The sequence below is a fragment of the Eschscholzia californica genome, unplaced genomic scaffold (assembly GCF_041429995.1).
Source record: "Eschscholzia californica isolate CP2 unplaced genomic scaffold, dmEscCali1.0.p SCAF_1, whole genome shotgun sequence".
Classification (NCBI taxonomy): Eukaryota; Viridiplantae; Streptophyta; class Magnoliopsida; order Ranunculales; family Papaveraceae; genus Eschscholzia; species Eschscholzia californica.
In genome coordinates this window covers 902,751-930,126 of record NW_028238198.1, presented here as the reverse complement: position 1 = coordinate 930,126, position 27,376 = coordinate 902,751, and the positions used below count along the sequence as shown (strand labels likewise).

At 35.1% G+C, this 27,376-nt stretch overlaps 3 protein-coding genes and 3 pseudogenes across 5 annotated transcripts; all 6 read left to right on the top strand.

Moving 5' to 3' along the window:
* Positions 1-7,664: 7,664 nt before the first annotated feature.
* On the top strand, positions 7,665-8,900 carry LOC147562929 (UPF0496 protein At4g34320-like). The gene has a single exon (XM_086654147.1). It carries the CDS (start codon positions 7,665-7,667, stop codon positions 8,898-8,900), a length of 1,236 nt encoding a protein of 411 aa, XP_086510273.1.
* Positions 8,901-9,466: 566 nt separating this feature from the next.
* On the top strand, positions 9,467-11,467 carry LOC147562928 (cytochrome P450 71A1 pseudogene; annotated as a pseudogene). Its single transcript, XR_015230780.1, has 2 exons — positions 9,467-10,399; positions 10,651-11,467. The product of XR_015230780.1 is annotated as a cytochrome P450 71A1 pseudogene (transcript).
* Positions 11,468-12,640: 1,173 nt separating this feature from the next.
* On the top strand, positions 12,641-14,707 carry LOC147562927 (cytochrome P450 736A117 pseudogene; annotated as a pseudogene). The gene is made up of 2 exons (XR_015230776.1): positions 12,641-13,477; positions 14,106-14,707. The product of XR_015230776.1 is annotated as a cytochrome P450 736A117 pseudogene (transcript).
* A 2,349-nt stretch (positions 14,708-17,056) lies between these two features.
* Positions 17,057-18,854, top strand: LOC147562926 (cytochrome P450 71A1 pseudogene; annotated as a pseudogene).
* Positions 18,855-19,633: 779 nt separating this feature from the next.
* LOC147562925 (cytochrome P450 71AP13-like) lies at positions 19,634-22,654 on the top strand. Its single transcript, XM_086632451.1, has 2 exons — positions 19,634-21,297; positions 21,709-22,654. Exons 1-2 carry the CDS (start codon positions 20,362-20,364, stop codon positions 22,321-22,323), a joined length of 1,551 nt encoding a protein of 516 aa, XP_086488577.1. The 5' UTR covers positions 19,634-20,361; the 3' UTR covers positions 22,324-22,654.
* Positions 22,655-24,396: 1,742 nt separating this feature from the next.
* LOC147562924 (cytochrome P450 71AP13-like) lies at positions 24,397-27,085 on the top strand. Its single transcript, XM_086632436.1, has 3 exons — positions 24,397-24,591; positions 25,298-26,049; positions 26,131-27,085. Exons 1-3 carry the CDS (start codon positions 24,405-24,407, stop codon positions 26,764-26,766), a joined length of 1,575 nt encoding a protein of 524 aa, XP_086488562.1. The 5' UTR covers positions 24,397-24,404; the 3' UTR covers positions 26,767-27,085.
* The last annotated feature ends 291 nt before the right edge of the window (positions 27,086-27,376 follow it).

The following is a 27,376-nucleotide window of genomic DNA, read 5'->3' as shown; positions in this document are numbered from 1 at the left end:
AGATGCCTGGGTTTTTTCCTTCCATTTATATCTCTTTCCCTCCTCAAAACTTTCTCTTTCCCTCCTCAAAACTTTCCCTTTCCCTCCTCAAAACTTTCCATCCATTTTCTCTCTCCTATATCTGCTCTCTCCTCCATAGGAGAAAGAAATCTTTCCTTCCATTTCTCTCTCTCATCTGTATCTCTCTAACAACTACTAAGCTACACGGATCCGGAAATATTTACAGGTTTGAGTTTCCTTATCTTCATCCCTTCATCTTCATCATAAACCCTCATCTTCATCTTCTTTGCATTTTGCTTAAAACAACATAAACCCTCATCTTCATCTTCATTTTCTTTGCACTTTGCTTAAAACATCATAAACACTCATCTTCATCTTCTTCTGTAAATTTTTCGTTTTCTTAAAACATCATAAAACTTTCTTCTTTATTTTTTCGAAACATAAAAGTTTCTTTCTTCTTCTGTATTTTTTTTCATCTTCATGATCTTTATCATCAACACCATGATTTGTTCCATGAACCTTCTTTAGTTTTTAGAGAGTTTGTGTTCATCTTCATCATCATTATCATTATCATCAACACCATGTTTTGTTCAACCATGTTTTGTTCATTGAACCTTCTTTGTTCTTCATCTTCATTTCTATCTGAAATTTCGTTTGGTTTTTACACTCATATTTTCTGACACAACAAGTTATGTCCTAAGAAAAACCCAATATGTTTTCTGTTTTCATAATTTTCATGTGTTCTGTTTTCATAAATTTCATGAAACATATTGTCACTTCCACAAACACAAATTCCTTTGTTTAGAGTATTTTCGGAAGTATATACTCATGTTTTCACCCTGTTGTGATTTCATGTTATCTGTTTTTCATATATTATTTCATGAACATATTTCCACTTCCACTAATACAAATCGTTTTGTTCAGATTATTTTATATTTACAGAAGTATATATTGTTGTGTTTATAGGTAGTAAATATTGTCTGCGTTTTTCACATAAAAATTCTTCCTTTTAAGAACATTACATTTGAATCATGATAAATAAAATTTGTTTTTGTCAGTTTGTTAGGAGTATTTTCTGTTTTCGGAAGTATATACTCATGTTTTCACCTTGTTGTGATTTCATGTTATCTGTTTTCATATATTTCATGAACACATTTCCACTTCCACTAACATAAATCTTTTTGTTCAGATTATTTTATGTTTACGGAAGCATATATTGTTGTGTTTATAGGTAGTATATATTGTCTGTGTCTCTTTAAACTTTGTGTATCTGAAATTTCGTTTGGTTTTTACACTCATATTTTGTGACACAACAAGTATGTCCTAAGAAAAACCCAATATGTTTTATGTTTTCATAAATTTCATGGAACATATTTTCACTTCCACAAACACAAATTCCGTTGTTTAAAGTATTTTCTGTTTTCGGAAGTATATACTCATGTTTTCACCTTGTTGTGATATCATGTTATCTGTTTTCATATATTTCATGAACATATTTCCACTTCCACTAACACAAATCTTTTTGTTCAGATTATTTTATGTTTACGGAAGCATATATTGTTTTGTTTATAGGTAGTAAATACTGTTTGCGTTTTCTTTAAATTTTGTGTATCTGAAATTTCGTTTGGTTTTTACACTCATATTTTGTGACACAACAAGTTATGTCCTAAGAAAAACCCAATATGTTTTATGTTTTCATAATTTTCATCTGTTCAGTTTTCATAATTTTCATCTGTTCAGTTTTCATAAATTTCATGAAACATATTTTCACTTCCACAAACACAAATTCATTTGTTTAGAGTATTTTCTGTTTTCGGAAGTATATACTCATGATTTCACCTTGTTGTGCTTTCATATTATCTGTTTTCATATATTTCATGAACATATTTCCACTTCCACTAACACAAATCGTTTTGTTCAGATTATTTTATGTTTACGGAAGCATATATTGTTGTGTTTATAGATAGTAAATATTGTCTGCGTGTTTCACATAAAAACTCTCCCTTTTAAGAACATTACATTTGAATCATGATGCATAAAATTTGTTTTTGTCTGTTTGTTAGGATTTGTCTTTGAACCAATGCATTTTCAGAAACATAAAGTTATGTATTCTCAGAATATATATTAATTTGAAGACATTTTTTCTACAACACTTGCATATGGAGGTTGACCTACAGCCAGATCTGGCACCATTGAGGGACCGACCACTAGTATCTGAATCTTGGGGCCCTGTGTTTACTCATATTGGTCAAATATTTGATGGAGGAGTGAAAGCCTTTCATTTTGATAAAACTTTCTTGTTCATCTGTATGTTTTCATTAATGTTTCATGTTTTTCAGATTTCATGTTTTATTTTACTTCTTTGCAGGTTTGGAGAAAGAAATTGATGTGCTAAAAGCAAATTAGTTAATTTCGGAAATAATTTCTTTTTGGATGTCAACAAATTCAGATATGTTTCCATTTGAATGAGCCAATTTCTTTTTAGATGTAAACATATTCAGATATGTTCTGAAATACCTAAAATGTGTTACTTGCATACGAAACTTTGTCTACATTAGCCAACATATGTCCTGTTGTGCATGAAGCATATTTTAATATGTTCAGTTAATAAGACATATATTTTGTGAAATATTTTACTTTGTTCAGATAATAAAATCGTTTATATGTTCTTCAAGGTTAAGGAGGAGTTGGAACCAGAGAGTGAAGAAGAGACAAGATTGTTACAATGCAGTGAAAAGTTGGTTCTTCAAGTGAATATGGAAGACAAATTATCCTTTGTGATTGTCCACAATATTTTGTTATGAATATTATCTATTTTGCCTTCTACCTAATTTTTAGATGTTTTAACTTTTATTTCTGAACTCCCTAAAATTTAGTTTTGTGTTCGAGTATATTATTATAACATAAAAAATATTTCCCACTTCAAAGATTTGTTTGAACAAATCTTTGTTTGTTCTCAATAATTTATTTATTTCCGAACAAATTCATATATGCTCCAAGGAAATTTACAACCTCAGAAATATTCCGAACAAATTAGTTTTTGCATGAAGAAAATTTACAACTTCAAAATAGAAATAGATTTATCTAAACAAATCTAGATATGCTCTAAGCAACTATTAATTTGCTCCACCAAATATTAAGTTTCTTCGACAAGTTTTATATTGTCTTCCATATTCACTTGAAGAACCAACTTTTCACTGAATTGTAACAATCTTGTCTCTTGTTCACTCTCTGCTTCCAGCTCCTCCTTAACCTTGAAGAACATATAAACGATTCTATTATCTGAAGAAAGTAAAATATTTCACAAAATATAGGTCCTATTATCTGAACATACTAAAATATGCTTCATGCACAACGGGACATATGTTGGCTAATGCAGACAAAGTTTCATATGCAAGTAACACATTTTAGGTATTTCAAAACATATCTAAATATGTTTACATCCAAAAATAAATTGGCTCACACAAATGGAAACATATCTGAATTTGTTGACATACAAAAATAAATAGCCTCATCTAAATGGAAGCATATCTGACTATGTTGACATCCAAAAATATATAGCCTCATCCAAATGGAAACATATCTGACTCTATTGACATCCAAAAATAAATAGCCTCATCCAAAATGGAAACATATCTGAATATGTTTACATGAAAAAAGAAATTGACTCATCCAAAATGAAAACATATCTGAATTTATTGACATCAAAAAAGAAAGTGTTTCCGAAATTACCCGATTTGCCTTAGATGAAGCAGATGTCATAGTTGGATTTTTAGTGATTTTCTTTGATGTTACCATAGCGTAAAAACTTCTGAATAATCAAAAATGTTGATTACATATCAATGAATGTAAAAGGCAAATCAACCATGATCAAAAATCATACTTAAATGTAAAGAAGAAAACAAACAAGTGTTCCAAACACTAAGGCCATGTTTGGCACGCGGGAATCGCATGGGAATGGAATGTGATTCCTGGGAATCACATTCCCGACTAATGTTTGGCTCGCGGGAATGCAGGGGGAATCCTATTCCTGGAGGAATGAGATTCCCTCGAAATGGGGTAATAGCAAACCCAGGGAGGGGGGTGGGTTTGTGATTCCCATTCCCAGGAATGATTTGATTTAATATTTTTTGGACAAAATAATCCTCAATAAAATATTAGAATGACTAATATTAAAATCGTCATTCTCATAATATTTTTACTAAAAAAATTAAAAACCCAGGGTTTCAACTACCACCATACCAACACACACACACACACACACACACACTCTCTCTCTCTCTCCCACCCCCTCTCTCACTCAAACGCAACTCTCTCTCCATATCTCTAGTTTTTTTTTTCTTCTCTCTTGCTCTTTGTTCATTAAAAATCGATTTCATAACGTTTAAAAAAATTAGTCGAGACCTTATTTATTTTAAATAAATCTTTAAATACAACTTAAATTAGTGTACTACGTTATTATTTCATATCTATAAATTTGAATAGACAATGCTATTTAAAATATATATATAACAAAGTTGACCTATAATTTATGTAGTTTGAGTAAAAGGATACAACATGACTTTCGTAAAATTTACATCATAATTTATGTAGTTTGAGTAAAAGGATATAACAGAACTTTCGTAAAATTTACATTCCTATTCCTACACAAACCAAACAACAAGTTAGGAATCCATCGGGAATGGAATTCCTATTCCTGGTTGAACCAAACATTAAACCAAAATAACCTGATTCCCGGGAATCGCATTACGGGAATGTGATTCCTGGGAATGACATTCCATTCCCGCGCGCCAAACATGGCCTAAAAATCTTCAATAGAACCCTAAAATATCAATCTGTAAAATATGTTGTTTCCACTAAATATAGAACATAAAATCAATCTATCTATCAAATATATATGCTCCAAGCAAAGATTAAGTTGTTCCTGCTTTTCCGAAATTGCAAGTAGCACCAACAGATCATACGAGCTCATTTTTTATCTATTGTTTACATTTTCCAAACTTTGTTTTTTTCAAAATATCGATACAGATGAACATATGTTAAATTGTTCACAAAAATATCTACAACATGACACCTTAATCCTCCAATCCTCTAACATATGTTAGATTGTGATGTCCCTTTTTTCTTATCTACTTCAAAGATGACTTTCTCTTTAATGTCGATCTTTTTTCACCCTCGCACAACAACAGATTTGTCCTTGCAGCAGACAAATAATCAATTGTCTACATTAAAAAACATTAAACATATAGTAACATACAAGTTATGAACATTTAACTATATGCAAACAACTCATTTTGACTGCTGAAAACATATTTCTTCAACAACAAACATATTTACTGATGTTTCAAATAATAACAGGTTTTATCAACCAAGACTTCTCTTACCTCTTCCGTAGCATTCCGGTAGATATATAAACACATCAAAGTATAGAGACAACACATGTTGATATGTTTAGAACAAATGAAATTATGTTTTTTAGAAAAATTATATGTTTTCAAAGTTAAAGTTTACTCATCTGATAAACATAATTTAGGGATATGTACACTGAATTTTTACGGGTAAAACAAAACATATTTTAGTATGTTTAGAGCATATGAGTATATGCTCGGAAAAAACATAACTATGTTTGTTTTAGTTACCTGATTTGCTCCTAAAAATATAAGTTACATTTAAACTGTATTGATGGGTCCTTATTCTTGTTGTCTTTCGCAATTGCTTTATCTTTTCTGCCTCTAGCAGCAGCAGATGTCTCCTTGCATCAGACAAATAACCAAATATCAGTACAATTAGAATCATCAAACAAACAATAACAGACAAGATATGAACATTTAACTATATGCAAACAATCAATTTTGTATGTCTAAACCACATATCTTTCAACAAAAAAACATATTTTGCAAATGTTTCAGACAATAAGAATGTTGTATAGACAAAGAGGTCCAATGCAACAGAGAACAAAATCTTTTTTACCCAGTAAAACACCCAAAATTCACCAACAAACCCCTGAATGTCTGAGACAGAACCCAAAATTCACCAACAAACCCCTGAATGTCTAGGTTAAAAACCAAAATAACTACAACAAAACCATAAATGTTTGAAACAGAACTCAAAATATCTTCAACATGTGAACTTGTTTACAAATGTATTGTGGTTTTGAAAAACAAACCCTCAAGTTTTGAAAACAAAGAATAGGAATAAATCTAACATAAAGTAACACAAAAACCAGAAATGTTTAAACCAGGATCTTTTATATGTAGATCTGAAGAACAAACCATCCAAAATGAACAAAATTTGTTAAAACATATCAAATGTGTTCTGAGAAGACCTAAATGTTTCTACATATTAAATATTTCTGAAGAAAAAAATCTATATTGTTAAAAACACATCAAAACATGATGAAGATCTTAAGAAACATGATGAAGATCTTAAGAAACATGATGAAGATCTTAAGACAAAAAAACACATCAAAATCTTTGATTTTGTTGAACATGATGAAGATCTTAAGAAACACCCACATAAAATTGTTGTGTATTCAACAGTAACTCTTTCTTTTTCTCCTAAAAATCGAGTAACAAAACCAAAACCCTAACAAAAGATTTTAGATACCCTAGTTTTTTCAAGATCACCCGATGAAAAATCGAGTAACAAAACCAAAACCCTAAAAATCGAGTAACAAAACCAAGATCGAACCGATGAAAAAAGTTTTTTCAAACCGAAACCCTAACAAAAGATTTTAGATACCCTTAGTTTCTCTAGATTTCAGACGAATTTTTGATAGAGATGATGGAGATTAAAGCTCAAAAACGATTTGCAGTGAGAGATAAGATGGTTTTTGGTTTTTTAGAGAGAGAAAATGAGAAGATGAAATGAAACGTTTATGTTCGGCTATGAGAGAGTAAAAGGCATGCGTCTGACTTTATGGGACTGCTTCCTCTTTTTGGGCGGGAAAGATTTCGAAAATTTGGGCCAGGACGCTATAGTCTTTTCTTTTTATAAATGTGGGTAGTGGGGTAATTTTACTAAGTGGGTTTTTTTCTCATTATTATTTACCACTGGGCCAGATCCTCTCTTGACTCCACCATTTTGGGCCTTATAATAAACGCCTCTAGATGATTTCCTTGAAGGAGTAGAACATTATAGTAAGGAGAAAACAAATGATGAAAAAGAAGATCTTGTTGATGTGTTGCTTGGGAGCCATTAAGAAGGATGATTCAATTGATTTTTCACTTAGTAATGATCACATCAAAGCTGTCATCTTGGTAAGTTTTCACCCCAAACAAACAAATAGCAACTTAGGTATTCCTTTCTCTAGAGATAACATCATCATGGTATGTTTACTAAAATTCTATGGTAATATTTCCAAAGTCCATGCGTACCAAGTCTATCTATGGTAATAATAGTTTTTAGTAGTTTATATTTTTTTTTCCAAGTTTCTAATATTTGTATTGTAGAAAGAGGATACTCCTCTGTCTATTAAAACCCACCCCATCTCTCACTCGATCTCACAAACAAAAATAACCTCCATTAACTGATACTACTACTACTACTTTCTCCCTCTAAAATTTCTCATACATTACTCTCTCAATTAGGTTATCTCCCCAAATTTCTCGTATACCCAGAACACAAATTTCTCTGTTAAATTGTTGAATTGAGGAATTTAGGAAATGGGAAATCGATTAGGGCTTGGTAAAGCTAATGTTATTACACCCAGTCCCAGATCAGAAGAACAACTTCTTCGTCCAGTAAAACTTTCAGCTGAAGATCTACTTGCTTATGAAGAAGCTATTCGTAAAGATGTTCAAATATTCGATAGAGATTTACACCTTAGAACAAATCGTGCTATCAATGCTATGGCTACTGGAATTCAAGAACCTCTCACTTTCTCTTTGGATTTAATAAGAGAGATGACTACTTGTCTTCTTCGAACCGACGAAAACGTCGCTGAAATCATATTACAAGGTAAAAACGATCATATATGGAAAAACAAACAACTATCTTCTCTTATTGATAATTACTTCAAAATTAGTCTACACACTTTAGATTTCTTCAATTCTGTCGAAAAATACTTATCGAATTTAAGAGCAAGACAGACGTTACTAACGTCATCCCTTGAACGACTAATGATCATCTACTCAACACCAGGAACCAATCAATACCAGAAAGCAATGGAAAATTTGGAAAAGTATAAATCAATTCAAACCCATATTACACAAGAGGTCTTGGAGTTATTCCGATCACTTTATAGTGATCATTCGCAAATGTGTCAAAGTTTGGAGAAACAGATTGAAAAACTAGATAAGAAACTTGGAAAAGTAAAATCATGGAGGAAAACTTCAAACATAATATTTAATGCTGCATTATATACTTTGACGATTGTTTCGATTATAACAGCTGCATTAGCTGCACCTCCAATTCTTATAGCCATTCTACCTGTAGTTTCAACAACTCTATCTTGGGCTCCTACTCATAGATGGTTCAAGCGATTATGGCAAGGATATGAAAATAAAGTTGAAGAACAAAAGCTAGTTGTAAATTCAATGCTGGAAGAAACTTATTTCGCCAGTCGAGATTTAGAGAAAATAATGTCTTGGGTGGAAAGTTTGGAGATGGAATCTACTAATTTCGCCTGCGAGATGAGACAGAGTCTGTCTGTCGAAGAGACACAAAATGGTTCCTTAGTTAATAATGGCAGTGGGTTTGTTGAAGAGACAATGAAGGTTCGGTTGGCTATCAAAAAGATTGAGATTAAGGTTAGGGCTTTCAGTAAGAATACAGATAAACTTAGAAAATATGTTAATGGTTGTACTAGAAAGATTCAGAGAGCAAGACTTGTTGTGCTGCAGGGAATTATGAAAACACCCTCCATAGAGGAAACAAGTTCAAGCTCTGAAAGAAGTTGAGTCTGGTTTTCGATTAAAATGTTTGTAAATATTATTATCTTTAAGCTAATAGTTCTATCTTTTCTACTTGCTGGTGCAGTTTCTTTGCTTGGGTTGAAAGCTTTTTGTTCAACACAAGTCAGAACTTCACTTTTGGTCCATCTTTCTTTATTGTATGATTATCTTAAAATAGAAACTACTAAAAAATGAATCATATCTAAGCTTCCTTTATAATATTTTCCATTCCATAATTGTATTGATATAGTATAATCTTCTGCATCATTTCAATTTTATCAAATGTATCTGCGAGGACCCACAGATGAAAACTAACTTAAGATAAAACAAAATATTTCTCGGCAGGGTGTATACGAAGTTATCTTATTTTGGCATTTGATTTTGATTCATTCGAAGACAAATTCTTCAATAAGCAAAAGAAGTTCATCCAAAATTAGAAAACACCATATACCCCTATCTCATAACTTGACAAACTTCAAAATTTGTTAACTCTTTAAGCTGCTTGGTGCCAAATACCTCTATCTCATAACATATAGTTAAGTAATCTATCTCGCTAGTACCCAAGATTCAACATGGAACAAACAGAAATGTCACCGTTACTTCAAATACCCGTCTCTCATCTCTCACTTTCATTTCTTATGATCCTTCTCCTGGTTGTGTTTACTTTGATCAATATTATATCATACAAGAAAGGAAAAGCACTGAATCTACCACCTTCACCTCCTCATAAGCTTCCCATTTTTGGTCATCTTCATTTGCTAGGAATCTACCCACACAAGAATCTTCAATCTCTTTCTAAAAACTATGGGCTTGATCTAATGCTTATTCACTTGGGTCAAGCTCCTACTCTTGTCGTATCGTCTCCCACATTTGCTAGAGAGATTATGAAAACATATGATTCTGCTTGCTCTAGTCGACCTCTTTCAGACTTCGCCCGAAGGTTTTCCTATGACTACAAGGACTTGGCCTTTTCACCTTATAGTGAGTATTGGAGAGAGATGAGAAAGATTTGTGTTCTCCAACTTCTTAGTGCAAAGAGAGTTCCATCGTTTCGACACGTAAAAGAAGAAGAAACCGCTATTATGATCGATAAGATTATAAGTTCTTCGATAGGTCATCGAGTAGTGAACTTGACAGACATATTGGTACAATATACAAGTGATATAATATGTAGAATTACATTTGGGAAGAAGTACTCTGGAGAAGAAGTTGGGAGGAAGTTTGGATGGATGTTAGTTGATTTGATTAATTTAATGGGTGTTTTTAATGTTGGGGATTTTATTCCTTGGCTTGCTTGGGTTAATAATTTTAATGGTTTAAATGCAAAAGTGGAGAAGACATTCAAAGCATTAGATGATTTCCTTGAAGGAATACTTAAAGAACATTATAGTAAGGAGAAAACAAATGATGAAAAAGAAGATCTTGTTGATGTGTTGCTTGGGATTAAGAAGGATGATTCAAATGATTATTCACTTAGTAATGATCACATCAAAGCTGTCATCTTGGTAAGTTTTCACCCCTCCCCTCTCTTTCTCTCTGCTTCCTTCTCTCTATCTCATTTATAGACATACTTGCATACACACAGACAGACATATAGGTAGACAGATAGATAGAGTTCAAACCGAGAATAGTCCTGCACGAACCACACTCACGAATAGTTCTGACTTACTAAGCTCGAATGCTTCGAATTTTTAGGAGCCCAAGGACGTTTAATATTCGAATATGAGTTTAACTTTCTTTATGTTCTTTTTTGTAGAATATGTTTGCTGCTGGAACTGATACAACTCAAGCAACCATAGAATGGGCTATGTCAGAGCTTATAAAACACCCAAAAGTCATGAAAGAAGTACAACAAGAGGTAAGAGGGATAGGCAAAGGGAAAACAAACATCACAGAGGAAGATCTCCACAAAATGAATTACTTAAAGTTAGTTATCAAGGAGACTCTAAGGATCCATCCACCAGGCCCATTACTAATTCCCAGACTATCGACCGAGGATATCAAAGTTCGCGGCTACGATATTCCTGCCAAAACTAGAGTTATTGTTAACGCGTGGGCGATCGGAAGAAACCCTGATTCATGGAAAAACCCAGAGAGATTTGAACCAAAGAGGTTTGAGAATTTTTCAATTGATTATAAAGGACATAATTTCGAGTTTATTCCATTTGGAGCAGGTAGAAGGAGTTGTCCAGGCTCTTTATTTGCAACCTCCACTGTTGAACTTGGTTTGGCTAATCTTCTTTATAGATATGACTGGGGAATGCCAAATGGGGCAAGTGTGGATGACTTAGACATGACTGAAATGGGACCTGCCATTGTGCACCATAGGAAGTCTCCTCTCTTTCTTGTTGCAACTGATGATTTTCAAATATAAGAAAGTGGTAACATACGGTAAATGCATGGGCACAACGTATATAGGAGAGGACTTTGTTTATTAGGTCTACTTTTTGCGATGGACAGATTCATGCTTTTGGATAATACCTCGTAGTGTTTATGTGTGTGTGTGTATGTGTGTGTGCAGGCGTGAGCGTGAGGTGTGTGTCTGTGTATTGCTATAAAAACTTTTACTTAAAGATGTTTTTGTGTCTCTTTTATGATTACTCAAGTTGGAAAAATAAGAATAAAATAAAATATAAATGAAATTCTGGTTTGATATATATGTGGCCTGACAAGTACTTTTGTGGTAGTTCCAACTGTCATATTAAGAACTAAACTTGTTTTCTATACAAAAATTTGGAAGCTTATATTCCACACGACGGGTTAGTCATAATCGTGTGGAATATAAACTAAATATGTAAACAGAATTAACGAGGTTCGGCTTAAAGCGTACTTCCTCGGCGAACAAGAAAACTTTATTGGAGGATAGATGAAGACGACTCACACAACCCGCAAGTTCTTCCCAAGATGGTACCGTATAGAAATTTAACCTTTTATACTAGATCTTCGACGACCGAGAAATTAAACACCGCTCAAAAGTATGAACAAAATTTCTCTCTCCCTTGCTCTCTCTCTAGTTCTCTCTAAAGAATAGTTGTTGTATTTTTTGTTGATGTTTACAAAGCACTCAAACCCCCTATTTCTATATTATAAGCGGACTCCAACTTAGGAATTAGAAACTCAAATTGAAACTGCCTCTCAAATGAACCCAATTCAAAACCGCCTCCAATTTGAATCCAATTCAAACCGCCTCTCACATTCTTAAAGCAATACCACATTTATAAATAAATACTAACTTACAATAAATACGATGGTAATGTTTGCTAAATAATATTTTCCATCGGATAATTGTATTGATATATAATCTGCTCTGCATCATTTCAATTTTATCAGATGTCTCTGCGAGGACCCACAGGAGAAAACTAACTTAAAATAAAACAAAAATTTCTCGGTAGCGTGTATCTGAAGTTATCTTATTTGGCATTTGATTTTGATTCATTATAAGACAAAATCTTCAATAACAAAAACACAAAACAACATAACCCCTATTTCATAACTTGACACTCTTTAGGCTGCTTGGTGCCAAACATTTGAAGATAGTTTTGGCCAAGGTAAAGAATGCACATCCAAACCCAAATAATCCAAGATTAGATATATATGCAGAGTATAACATATAATTAAGTACTATATCTCAGTATTACCCAATAAGCAACATGGAACAAACAGAAATGTCACCATTACTTCAACTACCAATTTCTCATCTTTCACTTTCACTTCTTATGATCCTACTCCTTATTGTTTTTACATTGATGAATATTACATCCCATAAGAAAAGTAAAACACTAAGTCTACCACCTTCACCTCCTCACAAGCTCCCCATTTTTGGTCATCTTCATCTGCTAGGAGTCCACCCACACAAGGATCTTCAATTTCTCTCTAAAAAATATGGGCTTGATCTAATGCTTCTTCACTTGGGTCAAGCTCGTACTCTTGTCGTATCGTCTCCCATATTTGCTAGAGAGATTATGAAAACATACGATTTTGCTTGCTCTAGTAGACCACTTTCAGACTTCGCCCGAAGGTTTTCCTATAACTACAAGGACTTGGCCTTTTCACCTTATAGTGAGTATTGGAGAGAGATGAGAAAAATTTGTGTTCTCCAACTTCTTAGTTCAAAGAGAGTTCAATCATTTCGACACGCAAAAGAAGAAGAAACCTCTGTTATGATCGCTAAGATTACTAGTTCTTCGATGGGTCATCAAGTGGTGAACTTGACAGACATATTAGTACAATATACAAGTGATATAATATGTAGAGTTACATTTGGAAAGAAGTACTCTGGAGAAGAAGTTGGGAGGAAGTTTGGAGAGATGTTAGTTGATTTTGTTCATTTAATAAGTGTTTTAAATGTTGGGGATTTCATTCCTTGGCTTGCTTGGGTTAATAAATTTAATGGTTTAAATGCAAAAGTGGAGAAGACATTCAAAGCTTTAGATGATTTCCTTGAAGGAGTTCTTCAAGAACATTATAGTAAGAAGAAAACAAATAATAAAAATGAAGATCTTGTTGATGTGTTGCTTGGGATTAAGAAGGATGGTTCAAATGATGTTTCACTTAGTAATGATCACATCAAAGCTGTCATCTTGGTAAGTTTTCACCCCTCTCTATCTCATATTAACATTGATGAAAGTGTCTTGAATGTGGGTCGATATCTAACCCGGTATGCGACCCACTAACCCGTTTCGAGGGCCACAAAATTTTGGACTCGTATGGTAGAACGGTTATCAATGTAAAGGGTATCCATGTAAATTTCAGAATTAGAAAGAGAGTAGGTGAGGCAGTGGAATTAGAGTTTCAGTGGCTTTATAAACTGAAACCTTAGAGATATCCTATTCATTCTCACGAAACCCTTGTGTAACTTGTTATTCTTATCATAGTGGAAATCATCATGTCGTTGTTCGCCGTGTAGTAAGCTTCACCAACCGAACCACTTAAATCTCTTCTGTTTTGTATGATTGTTTACTTTCGACTATAGTTTTCTTGGTTACTTGTTCTTCGTCACAATAGACATGCATACAGATAGAATGACAAAAAAGTAGACATACATGTACGTATATGGATAGACAGAGTTCAAGCCGAGAATAGTCCTCCTACTTGAAGTACACTTACAACTAGCTCTAAATTAGTAGACTCGACTGCTTCGAGTTTTAAGGAGCCCAAGGATGTTTAGTATTTGAATATGATTTTAACTTTGTTTCTGCTCTTTTTTCGTAGAATATATTTGCTGGTGGAACTGATACAACACAAGCAACAATAGAGTGGGCTATGGCAGAGCTTATAAAACACCCAAAAATCATGAAAGAAGTACAAGAAGAAGTAAGAGAGATAGGCAAAGGGAAAACAAACATCATAGAGGAAGATCTCCACAAAATGAATTACTTGAAGTTAGTTATCAAGGAGACTCTAAGGATCCATCCACCAGGGCCATTACTAATTCCCCGACTATCAACCGAGGATATCAAAGTTCACGGCTACGATATTCCATCCAAAACTAGAGTTATTGTTAACGCGTGGGCGATTGGAAGAAACCCTGATTCATGGAAAAACCCAGAGAAATTTGAACCGAAGAGGTTTGAGAATTCTTCTATTGATTATAAAGGACTGAATTTCGAGTTTATTCCATTTGGAGCAGGTAGAAGGAGTTGTTGCTTGGCTAATCTTCTTAATAGATATGACTGGGGGATGCCAAATGGGGCGAGTGTAGATGACTTAGACATGACTGAAATGGGACCTGGCATTATGCACCATAGGAAGTCTCCTCTGTTTATTGTAGCAACTGACCATTTTCGAATATAAGTAACAACTACGGTAAATGGGTACGTCGTAAATAGCAAAGGAACTTGTTTAACAGGTCTACTTTTTTCGAATCCATCTATTCATGCTAAATGTTTGTGTGTGTGTGTGTGCGCGCGCGCGCGTGCGTATGTGTGAATAAATATAAATGAATTTTTTGTTTCATATTGCCATATTGGAGCCTAACAAGTACTTTTGTGGTAGTTCCAATTGACTGTCATATTAACAACTAAACTTGTTTTACACAAAACTTTGGAACCCTGTATTCCACATGAAGGTTCGGTTATAGCCGTAGGGTACATAAGGCGAACTTTAAAATTGGTGCCCTCGTCACACATAATAGCAGCACATTACTACATGGGGACCTAAGAGCAAGTCCAATCAGGGGCTCCCCTCCCCCTGGTCCAACCCTAACCGGCCCTTAATTAAGGGTCGGCTGAACTCCCCAACATGACCGTTGGATGTGATCCAACGGTCCAAATTTTTTTATCTTTAAAAAACGAACTCATTGATTAAAAAACTTGAATTAAGGGCCCCTCCCCCTGGTCCAAGCCCAACCGGCCCTTAATTAAGGGCCGGCTGAACTCCCCAACATGACCGTTGAATGTGATCCAACGGTCCAAATTTTTTTATCTTTAAAAAAAGAACTCATTGATTAAAAAACTTAAAATGCATTACATTGATAAAAAAAACTTAAAAATGCATCTATTCGTAGTCGTTAGATCTCGTATTCCACACGTGTAGCGTGCGCCAATTGTATCATCATACTTTCGAGTTTCATTGAAATAGTCTCTCATAATGGTTTCATGACCGAGTTGTCTATTACGATCTATCGTTTGGTGACCCGAAACAGAACCAACATGACGAGAACGTTTTTGTTTAGCATTCTTTTCCATTTCATCTAACATTTTGAGATCATCATCATCTCTTTCTGCAGCCCATGCATCTTCTTCAAGCATCATGTTCATTAAAAAAAATAGGAAATTGGGTCGGAGCCCCAATTTCATGTTTTTTTTTGTCAAAAAGACAAATTATCTTTATGTCCTTTTAGTGACCATATATAGTTTGGAAACAGTTTTGAAGGACAATTCTAAAAACATTCCCATTTCTAATGCTGAAATTTCCCTTAGAATCTTAGCTTGCAAAGCTTTGCAAACTGGTTTGCAATCTGGTTTGCAGAGCTTTGAATTCCCGTTTGCATTGCTTTGCAATCTGGTTTGCCTTGCAATGACTATGTAAAACTTTGCACACACTTTGCAGAGCTTTGCAAACTGGTTTGCACTACTTTGCGATTTGGTTTGTCTTGCAAAGCTTTGCAATCTGGTTTGCAGAGCTTTGCAAACTAGTTTGCAATAAGGTCAGTTTCGTTTTTTCCTTATATTAGATAATTTACAAAAATGTCATATGAAGCTGAAGCCTATAAAAAGTTTGATAAATCCTTTTCAACCAAAACTCAAATTTTTTAGAGTGTTTTGGCCAAATTTCCCTAAAAAAAACTGTTTTGCATTGTAGAAAAGATAGAGGTTATAGGAAGAGAGTTTGATAAGTTTGTAGAGAAAGAAGAAGATGAAATTGATTTGAGTTTGTAGAAAAAAAGAGTTGTATTTATAGAGGAAAAAAGTTAATAAAAAATTTAATACGGTGGTTGGAAGGGTAGAAAAGTGATAAATTCAAATTCAAATTTTAGGGTCCCAAGAGAGGCTGAGGTTGGAGTTGAATTTTAAGGGCTGAGCTGAGACTGTAAAATTTGGGTGAAAAATTGGTTTAAGGGCCTGAGACAGTCTCTGGATGGACTTGCTCTAATATGGTAAAACAGATGCTTGGATCATCCATTGTCAGCCATCACACATTAGTGAAACTATATTTGGACATTTAATTTCTCTCGATTTATGTGTGTGACATCTTTACAAAGGTGAACCCTAATCTTCTTTGTATCATTCTAATTTATCAGATGTCTTTTGAAGAACCCAAAGAGGAAAACTAACTTAAACAAAAATTGAAGTTTATCTTAATTTGGCATTTGATTTTGATTCATTAGAAGACAAATTCTTCAATAAGCAACAGAAGACATACAGAACTAGAAAACAACATATACCTCTATCTCATAACTTGACACACTTCAAAATTTGTTAACTCTTTATGCTGCTTGGTGCCAGGGTAAAGAATGCATACCCAAATAGTCCAAGATTAGATCACACTACATTTGTTTTTAGGTATCACTCTCTCTCTCTCTCTCTCTCTCTCTCTCTCTCTCTCTCTCTCTCTCTCTCTCTCTCTATATATATATATATATATATATATATATATACATATATATGCAGAGTATAACATATAGTTTAAGTACTCTATCTCACTAGTACCCAAGATTCAACATGGAACAAACAGAAACGTCACCGTTACTTCAAATACCCGTCTCTCATCTCTCACTTTCATTTCTTATGCTCCTTCTCCTTATTGTGTTTACTTTGATCAATATTATATCATATAAGAAAAGAAAAGCACTAAATCTACCACCTTCACCTCCTCATGAGCTTCCCATTTTTGGTCATCTTCATATGCTAGGAATCCACCCACACAAGAATCTTCAATCTCTTTCTAAAAACTATGGGCTTGATCTAATGCTTATTCACTTGGGTCAAGCTCCGACTCTTGTCGTATCGTCTCCCACATTTGCTAGAGAGATTATGAAAACATATGATTTTGCTTGCTCTAGTCGACCTCTTTCAGACATCGCCCGAAGGTTTTCCTATGACTACAAGGACTTGGCCTTTTCACCTTATAGTGAGTATTGGAGAGAGATGAGAAAGATTTGTATTCTCCAACTTCTTACTGCAAAGAGAGTTCAATCATTTCGACACGTAAAAGAAGAAGAAACCGCTATTATGATCGATAAGATTATAGGTTCTTTGATGGGTCATCGAGTAGTGAACTTGACAGACATATTGGTACAGTATACAAGTGATATAATATGTAGAGTTACATTTGGGAAGAAGTACTCTGGAGAAGAAGTTGGGAGGAGGTTTGGAGGGATGTTAGTTGATTTTGTTCATTTAATGGGTGTTTTCAATGTTGGGGATTTCATCCCTTGGCTTGCTTGGGTTAATAATTTTAATGGTTTAAATGCAAAAGTGGAGAAGACATTCAAAGCATTAGATGATTTCTTTGAAGAAGTACTTAAAGAACATTATAGTAAGGAGAAAACAAATGATGAAAATGAGGATCTTGTTGATGTGTTGCTTGGGATTAAGAAGGATGACTCAAATGATCTTTCACTAAGTAACGATCACATCAAGGCGGTCATCTTGGTAAGTTTTCACCCCCCCCCCCCCCCCCCTCTCTTTCTCTCTGTTTCCTTCTCTCTATCTCATTTATAGACATACATACATACACACAGACAGACAGGTAGATAGATAGAGCTCAAACCGAGAATAGTCCTGCATGAACTACACTCACGAATAGTTCTGACTTATTAAGCTCGAATGCTTCGAATTTTTAGGAGCCCAAGGATGTCTGATATTCAAATATGCGTTTAACTTCCTTTATGTTCTTTTTTTGTAGAATATGTTTGCTGGTGGAACTGATACAACTCAAGTAACCATAGAATGGGCTATGTCAGAGCTTATAAAAGACCCAAAAGTCATGAAAGAAGTACAACAAGAGGTAAGAGAGATAGGCAAAGGGAAAACAAACATCACAGAGGAAGATCTCCACAAAATGAATTTCTTAAAGTTGGTTATCAAGGAGACTCTAAGGATCCATCCACCAAGCCCATTACTAATTCCCCGAGTGTCAACCGAGGATATCAAAGTTCACGGCTACGATATTCCTGCCAAAACTAGAGTTATTGTTAACGCGTCGGCGATCGGAAGAAACCCTGATTCATGGAAAAACCCAGAGAGATTTGAACCAAAGAGGTTTGAGAATTCTTCTATTGATTATAAAGGACAGAATTTCGAGTTTATTCCATTTGGAGCAGGTAGAAGGAGTTGTCCAGGCTCTTTATTTGCAACCTCCACTGTTGAACTTGGTTTGGCTAATCTTCTTTATAGATATGACTGGGGAATGCCAAATGGGGCAAGTGTGGATGACTTAGACATGACTGAAATGGGACCTGCCATTGTGCACCATAGGAAGTCTCCTCTATTTCTTGTTGCAACTGATCATTTTTGAATATAAGAAAGCGATAACATACGGTAAATGCATGGGCACATCGTATATAGGAGAGGACTTTGTTTATTAGGTCTACTTTTTGCGATGGACCGATTCATGCTGTGGGATAATACCTCGTAGTGTTTATGTGTGTGTGCAGGCGTGAGCGTGAGCATGTGTGTCTGTGTATTGCTATAAAAACTTTTACTTAGGATGTTTTTGTGTCTCTTTTATGACTACCCAAGTTGGAATAATAAGAATAAAATAAAATATAAATGAAATTCTGGTTTGGTATATATGTGGCCTAACAAGTACTTTTGTGGTAGTTCCAACCAAGGAATGAAACTTCGGTTTCGGTGGAAATTTCGGTCGGTCCAAAAGTGGAAACGTTTCGTGGAAACGTTTCGATCTGTGTGGAAATCTTGCAAATCCGTCGAAATTTTATTATCTTTATTGAAGTTTGTTTAGCATGAAAGGTTGGTATCTTGGAGGCCTAATATGCAATAAAATAGAAGTTAGAGGGCTAATATCACTTATTCACCCCTAATAACCGAGAAATAGTTAGTTTAGGGGGTAAATGTTCTTAAATTTTAACCATTCTGTTAATTGGAGGGGTTATATTCACATCAGAATTTTTTCAGGGGTTAAATAATAATTAGAATTGAATTTCTAAAGCACCCGTACGAAGGGTTACTGGCACCATCGAAGGCTTAGGGACAGTGAAAAAGTGGGTGCCAATAACAGTTTCTAGAGGGGCTTTTAGACTTATAATTTAAAAACCCTAATCCTTTTCTTCTTCAGCAGCCGTAACCCTTTCTTCTCCTTCTTCCCCATCTGAAACCCTAACCAGTTTTCTTCTTCTTCACCTCTAAAATCACCTTAAAATATATGAAATCATAGAAATCAAGAAGATAAGAAGAAGAAATCAAGAGCATACGATGAAGAAAACAAGAAAAAAACAATGATTTAACCAGGTTTTTCTTTAATCTTTCAAAATCTCTGAACTATTTCGAAATTTCCATAGATTTCGGTCGAAATCTCGATTTTCTTGGACGAAATTTTACACGAAAATCATGTATGTGTGTTTTTACTTCGGTTGGTTGAAAAACCGAAATATTTCGGTCATGTTGACCGAAATTTTTCGAAATTTCATTCCTTGGTTCCAACTGTCATATTAAGAACTAAACTTGTTTTCTATACAAAAATTTGGAAGCTTATATTCCACACGACGGGTTAGTCATAATCGTAGGGGTACCGAAGGCGAACTTTAAATTTGGAAGCTTATATTCCGCACAATACTACATGGGGACCTAATATGGTGAACCAGATGCTTGAATCATCCATTGTCAGCCATTCTAATAAAGGTGCATGGTGGTCCTAAATGAGCCTTGTCTAAGATAAGATGTACAATGAGCATGGCTGCATTTGTCCTATCGCCTGCCCCACTCAAGAGAAAGTTCTAGCTCTAATAATTTGACTATATAGAAGAGTTAGATATCCTCAAGTAAAGGTAAGAACAATCAACTAAATGGCTCTCTATCTTCACTGGTTGAATGAGATCATTCAAACCCATCTCTGTTTCAGTCACTTCTTCCTAATTGCTTTACTTATTCTACTTATACTGAAATATCTTCTCAAGGATCCAAAAAGAGGAAAGCAGAAGTACTATAATCTCCCACCAAGTCCTCCAAAGCTACCAATTATAGGCAACCTTCACCAACTCGGTGATTTGCCTCACCTCTCTATACGTCGCTTGTGCCAGAAGTACGGCCCGATAGTTTACCTTCAACTAGGTGAGATCCCGACCGTGGTTGTTTCATCGGCTTGTTTAGCTAAGGAAGTTTTGAAAACCAATGACCTTGCTCTTGCTAGTAGACCTTCAATTTATTCAGCAAAATATCTCTTCTATAACTGTACTGATATAGCTTTTTCTCCTTATGGTTCTTACTGGAGGCACATAAGAAAAATTTGCATACTTGAAGTTCTTAGTGCTAAAAGAGTTCAATCCTATAGTTTTGTAAGAGAAGAAGAGGTTGCTCGTCTAGTTCAACGAATTACAGATGAATCGTGCCATGGTAATTGCACGGTCGACCTAAGCAAGATCTTGGGGCTCTACGCCAATGATATCATCTGTCGGGCAGCTTTCGGGCGTGATTTCACGGGTGGACGGGAATACGATAAACATGGGTTTCAAAATTTGCTTGAAGAATATCAAGTTCTGTTAGGAGGATTTAGTATTGGAGATTATTTTCCTTCAATGGAGTGGATTCAAACCATAACTGGCATGAAATCTAGACTAGTCAATACCTTCAAAAGATTTGATAGTCTCTTTGATGAAATTATCATGGAACATCAAAATTTCAAGAAAGGAAAAGATGATCATAAGGATATTGTTGATGTTTTGCTACAAGTACAAAAAGATGATCTCACTCTAACAATGGATAATATCAAAGCTGTTATCTTGGTTTGTTTTTTCTTCACTCACTTTTCTCTTTCTTCCATTAATTTGGTTGAAGTTTTGTGGCAGTATATGTGAGAATAGTCCCACATGGGAGAAGGGCGATCCAAAAACCAAGAATATAATGTCTAGGTCATTTCCACTCATTACCAATTGGTTTGGGTTGGATGACCACAAACTTAACATGGTATGAGTCTATGAGAGCTAGGCCCACACGTGATAAGCTTAAAAGCCACCACGTCACCCGAAAAGAAAAAAAACACCTGTTAGGCTCAATTGGTTTTGAGTTGGATATCCAATTAACTTTTGGTTTTGCTAATAACTTTAGTAATCTGAAAGCCTGTTATGTCAATGGATATTCGAATATCTAAATCGTATACGCAATATTTATAATATAAAATATTTATTAATTTTCAGGACATGTTTGCTGCTGGAACTGACACAACTTTCATAACATTAGATTGGGGAATGACAGAGCTTATAATAAACCCAAGAGTCATGAAAAAAGCACAAACAGAAATAAGAAGTATTCTTGGAGAAAGAAGAACAGTTTTAGAGAGTGATTTACCTGAAATGAACTACTTGAGATGTGTGATTAAGGAGATCTTGAGAATGCATCCTGCAGCTCCAGTTTTAGTACCAAGAGAATCCATGGAAGAAGTAATGATAGATGGGTATGAAATTCCTACAAAAACAAGATTCTTCATCAATGCTTGGGCAATTGGGAGAGACCCAGAGTCATGGGAGAATCCAAATGTTTTTGAACCAGAGAGATTTAATGGAAGTTCAATTGATTATAAAGGTCAAGATTTTGAGTTAATACCGTTTGGGTCTGGGAGAAGGATTTGCCCTGCCTTAGGATTTGCAATAGCAACAGTGGAGCTTGCTTTTGCTCAGCTTCTCCATAGCTTTGATTGGGAGCTTCCAATTGGTATTGAAGCTAAAGATTTAGACATGACTGAAGTTTTTGGCATAACCATGCATAGGAAATCTCATATGGTTGTGATTGCTAAGCCACATTTCAACCACTAAAATAAAAGTATGTTGCATCGACCGAGGGTCTCGCCCAAGTAGTCAAGACCACTTGGTTAATTACGTAGGAGTTCAAATTTCTTCAATGGCATCACTTCCTCTTAAGTATGTTGAAAGGGCCTATCCGCCCTTGAATGGGCTGGACGGTCCTCTTGTTCTTAAGTATTTAGAATGGCCTGTTGTTGTTAAGTATGTTGGAGGGGCCTCTTGCTCTTAAGTATGTCGAGCGTGCCTCTTGCTCCTAGACATAAGGAACTATTGGGTTCCACGACTATGAATAATGATAACAGAAATCTTTCTAGTAAAATAACAAAACTATGAATTCTTAGTCTCTTATATCTCTTTTGATTAACAGTGAATTAGTTAAAGTCAAGTACTCAAATCTAATCCACTCTTACGGAGAAAAATGTCTGGAGATGAAAACTACTGGACCACTTTGAAGGCCCAAGCTTTTAGGTCAGGCCTTCCTGAAACACTGACTTATAAGTGTGACGACTAGATTAAATCTCCGACTTTTACCTGAGACTCATTCCCGATTTAAATACCATTACTGAAAGGGAACAAGTTGGGCTTCTTTTCCCACATCAAGTAATTTATGTGCCAATGAGACCCTAAAATCTAGACAATTGACACCAGGCATGTTCGAACAAATCATGCTGATTATTTCACATAAACCCAGAAGCTTTTTCTTACTTCTTTTACGAAGAGTTATGTTGACATTTGATGTACAATAGTTTATCACAACAATTATTTATAAGGTAAGCAGTGAAAGGGTCATCCGGAAATGAGCTCACCAACTATACATCAGCATCTTCACATAAGCCTAACATGATATGTATTACTTAATTATAGGAAACCTTCAAATGAACTTGTGTCAAACAAAGGCGATTTTTCATCTACAGCTAGGTGATATCCCAACTGTAGTTGTCTCATCGACTCAATTGGCCAACGAGGTTTTGAAGACACATGACTTTGGACTTGCTACCAGACCAAAGCTTTACGGAGCAAACTACCTCATGTATAAACGAACGTTTTAGCATTCTCCTGTTATGGTGCATACTGGAGGCACATCCGGAGGATTTGCACGCTTCAGCTTCTTAACGCTTGATTAGTTCGGGCATTCAGTTATGTGAGAGAAAGAGAGGGTGCTAGTCTTATTCGTCGGGTATCTCGGTGTTACACCGGTGTTTCTTGAAGAGTTCCAACTTCCAAGTGCTGTTAGGGTATCTAATCTAAACGTGAATGCGGAATCTCACTATCCATTAAATTGATCTTGATCATTCTGATATCAGCATTACTCTACCCATTTCAAGATACTAAATAGTTTTCATACGTAACCTTCGACATATCATTCAGGTAATGCTCCACCATATTGGTAAAAAAAAAAATCGTATCTAATTAAAGGCCGAAAATAGCAACTCTTGTTTATTGGGGTAAGTTATTAGCTAAATTAGTATTCAATTATTGATGGTGGGTTCCTATATACTATTGACAAAGAAAGATTTTCTTATTTATTATGGTCTTTAAAATAAAAGAAGATACTCCTTGAAAAGGAGACAAGACAACGGACTTGTACACTATTTTTGAAAGAGTTTTTTCCTTTAAAAGATCTATCTGATTCCCGAGGCCGGTCTTCTATATTTCCAAACACATTCTCTCTTCATAAGCTCTCCAAATTTATACTAAAATGTCTACAAATGTCCATGAAACCAACTTTTTTTGGGATGTCAGTAATTTCGTGTCCCAAAGAAATAACAAAGACACTGGAGGACATCTGAAATGTTCTAAATAAATAACAAAAGACATTGAATTTATCAAACAAATAAAACATTCATTTCAAGACATTTGAGATGTTTAAAAGAATGGGACAGACATTTCGGGACGTTTGAAGTGTCTCTAACGAATAACACAGGCATTTGGGGACATTTCAAATTTCCCCACCCAATAACACAGACACCGGTGAACATTGATTGCCACAAGCCCACAACCACCATCCCCCTTATAAATGGAGACAAATACTAGGTACCATAGACAAGCAAAGAATATATCATTAGAAATCAGTTGAAACTGAGATCTAAATTATGAGTACCCACTTCAGCCAATTCTTACTTTTCTTGCAAACTAATCTTTCAATTAGTAGCAGTTTCTTGCTACCTGTTGTTTTTCTTCTACTACTTATCATAGTTACATTTATAAGAAGAAAAATATCTAGCAAAAGCAATAAGAAGTATAATCTACCACCAATTCCTCCAAAATTACCAATTATAGGCAGGGGCGGAACCAGGATTCTCAGCTAGCCTGGGCAAGATTAAAGTTACTCTAAATTAATCGTGTAGATATTATTTATGTGTACTAATTTCACATATTATTATGCATATATGCATTAATCTTGATAATTTTTACCTATAATAAAGTAGGTATTAATGTGAGGAACGAAAGAGAAAAGAAGAAAATGAGACTCGACAACGAAGAACTAGTCATTATTTGCAAACAAGTCTTGTCTTTTGCGAGAAAACGATGAAATAGACGAGATAGCGACCTTAAACACGAGGAAAATAAGAGAAGAAAAAAATAACAAATCTCTTGGTCTCCCTCATAATAACTCTATCTTTCATAATACAAAAATAATAAGGGTGAAATTGAAATTAAAATAATATATAATCACTAGCAGAAGAAAAAAAAAAGTAATTTGAGAGTCTATTTTCGAAGCTGTTCAAATTATGGGGGTCATTCTGTGAGTTGGTCATAATAGAAGGACTGAAAAGAACCAGCTCTTTAAAAGAAAAAAACATGCAAAAATAGGGATGTAAGTGCTTTGGAGGGGATTTGAACCTCAGACCTTAGATGCACTAGGCAGAAACCTATCCACTGGGCCGGATCCTTGTTCGTGTCATGAGTTTACAGAGGAAACTAAATATTCCAGCCTGGGCAATGGCCTAGGCTGGACTACACATAGGTCCGCCCCTGATTATAGGCAACCTTCACCAACTCAGCGAAGCACCGCATCTGTCTTTACGTAGCTTGTGCCAGAAACACGGGGAGATTATTCATCTACAACTAGGTGAGGTCGCAACTGTAGTTGTCTCATCGGCTCGATTAGCTAAGGAAGTTTTAAAGACACATGACCTTGCACTTGCAAGCAGACCAAAGCTTTACGCAGCAAAATACCTCTTCTATGATTGCACTGATATGACCTTCTCACCCTATGGTGCATATTGGAGGCACATCCGAAAGATATGCATTCTTGAGCTTCTTAGCGCTAAACGGGTTCAAGCCTTTAGCCATGTAAGAGAACAAGAGGTTGCTAATCTTATTCGTCGGATAGGTGTGTGCTGCCCGGGTACTACAAACCTTAGTAAGATGATAGCACTCTACGCGAATGATTTGACTTGCAGGACAGCCTTGGGGAGAACTTATTCTTCAGAAGGAGGAGAATATGATAAATATGGGTTCAATAAATTGCTTGAAGAGTTTCAAGTGTTGCTTGGAGGATTTAGCTTGGGAGACTACTTCCCTTCAATAGAGTGGGTAAACATTATAACAGGAGTAAAATCGAGATTGGTTAAAACAGCAGGAGGCTTCGATCGTTTCTTTGATGAAGTTATTAAGGAACATCAGATTTCTAAGAAATCAAATGCTGATCACAAGGACATAGTCGATATTCTGCTTGAGATACAAAAAGAGGATGACAATTTCACCATGGACAACGTCAAGGCTATTATCTTGGTCTCTCTCTCTCTCTCTCTCTCTATCTATCTATCTATCTATCTATATATATTTATTAATAACATGTACGATGATTTGCAGAACATGTTCACTGGAGGAACTGATACAACCTACACAACATTGGATTGGGGAATGACAGAGCTCATAATAAATCCAAGAGTCATGGAGAAAGCTCAAGCAGAAGTAAGAAGGATAGTAGGAGATAGAGAAGCAGTTTCAGAAAGTGATCTGTCTCACATGGACTACTTGAAAGCTGTCATCAAAGAAATCTTCCGAATGCATCCTCCAGCTCCACTACTTATCCTAAGAGAATCAATGGAAGACATAACAATAGACGGGTATGAAATTCCTGCTAGAACAAGGTTTACTGTTAATGCATGGGCGATTGGGAGAGATCCGGAGTCATGGGAAAATCCCGACGTTTTCGAACCGGAGAGGTTCATGCCTGGTGGTAAAAATGCAGCACTTGATTACAAAGGACTAGATTATGAATTCACACCTTTTGGGTCAGGAAGGAGAATGTGTCCTGCAGTTTCATTTGGAATTGCATCAATTGAGCTCCCTCTCGCTCAACTTCTGCACAGCTTCGATTATGAGCTTCCTGCTGGTGTCCATGCCAAGGATCTCGACATGACTGAATTGTTTGGTATCACTATGCACAGAACATCGAATCTAGTTGTTAATGCCAAACCTCGATTCCCATTAAACTCATCTTGATTATCCTAAATTTCTAATTACCAGTTCGGGGTAGTTTTCAAAGTGAAGTAACATCCCATCGAACACGTTAGGATAATAAATGTCCCATTAATTAGTAAAAATCTTTTGTTATTTAATCAAAAGTTAAGCTTTGCTATTTCAACTAGAAGCCTAAAAGTAGTAACTGTTGTTTATTGGGGTTGTTAGCTGGATTAGAATTGAAAAATGGAAGTTGTAATGTGGTTTCATAATAATTATTAGGGTGAAATTAAAAAAATGTACTTTGTTTTTAAATTGGCAAACGGAATTACAATCAAGGATCATTGACATGAAAATCTAACAGACATAGAACTCAAGACATAGAACTCAAGAAAACGGGAAGAATTAGAGTATCAAGAAGAGCACTTGATTATACGGTGAAGCCCGTAGCTAAGTATTGACAACTTCTCGGGCTTGTTTTCACCCACGACTTGGTCAAAACAAGTTGATTAAGTATAGTTGGAAGCAATTCCATCCCTCATGTTTTCTTATTGTTTTGTTTTTGTTTTTTCAATAAAGAAAGACTTTCTATTTTATTAAGGTCCTCATCCTAATATCACAAATAATCTTAAAAGCAGGAAAGGAAATGTAT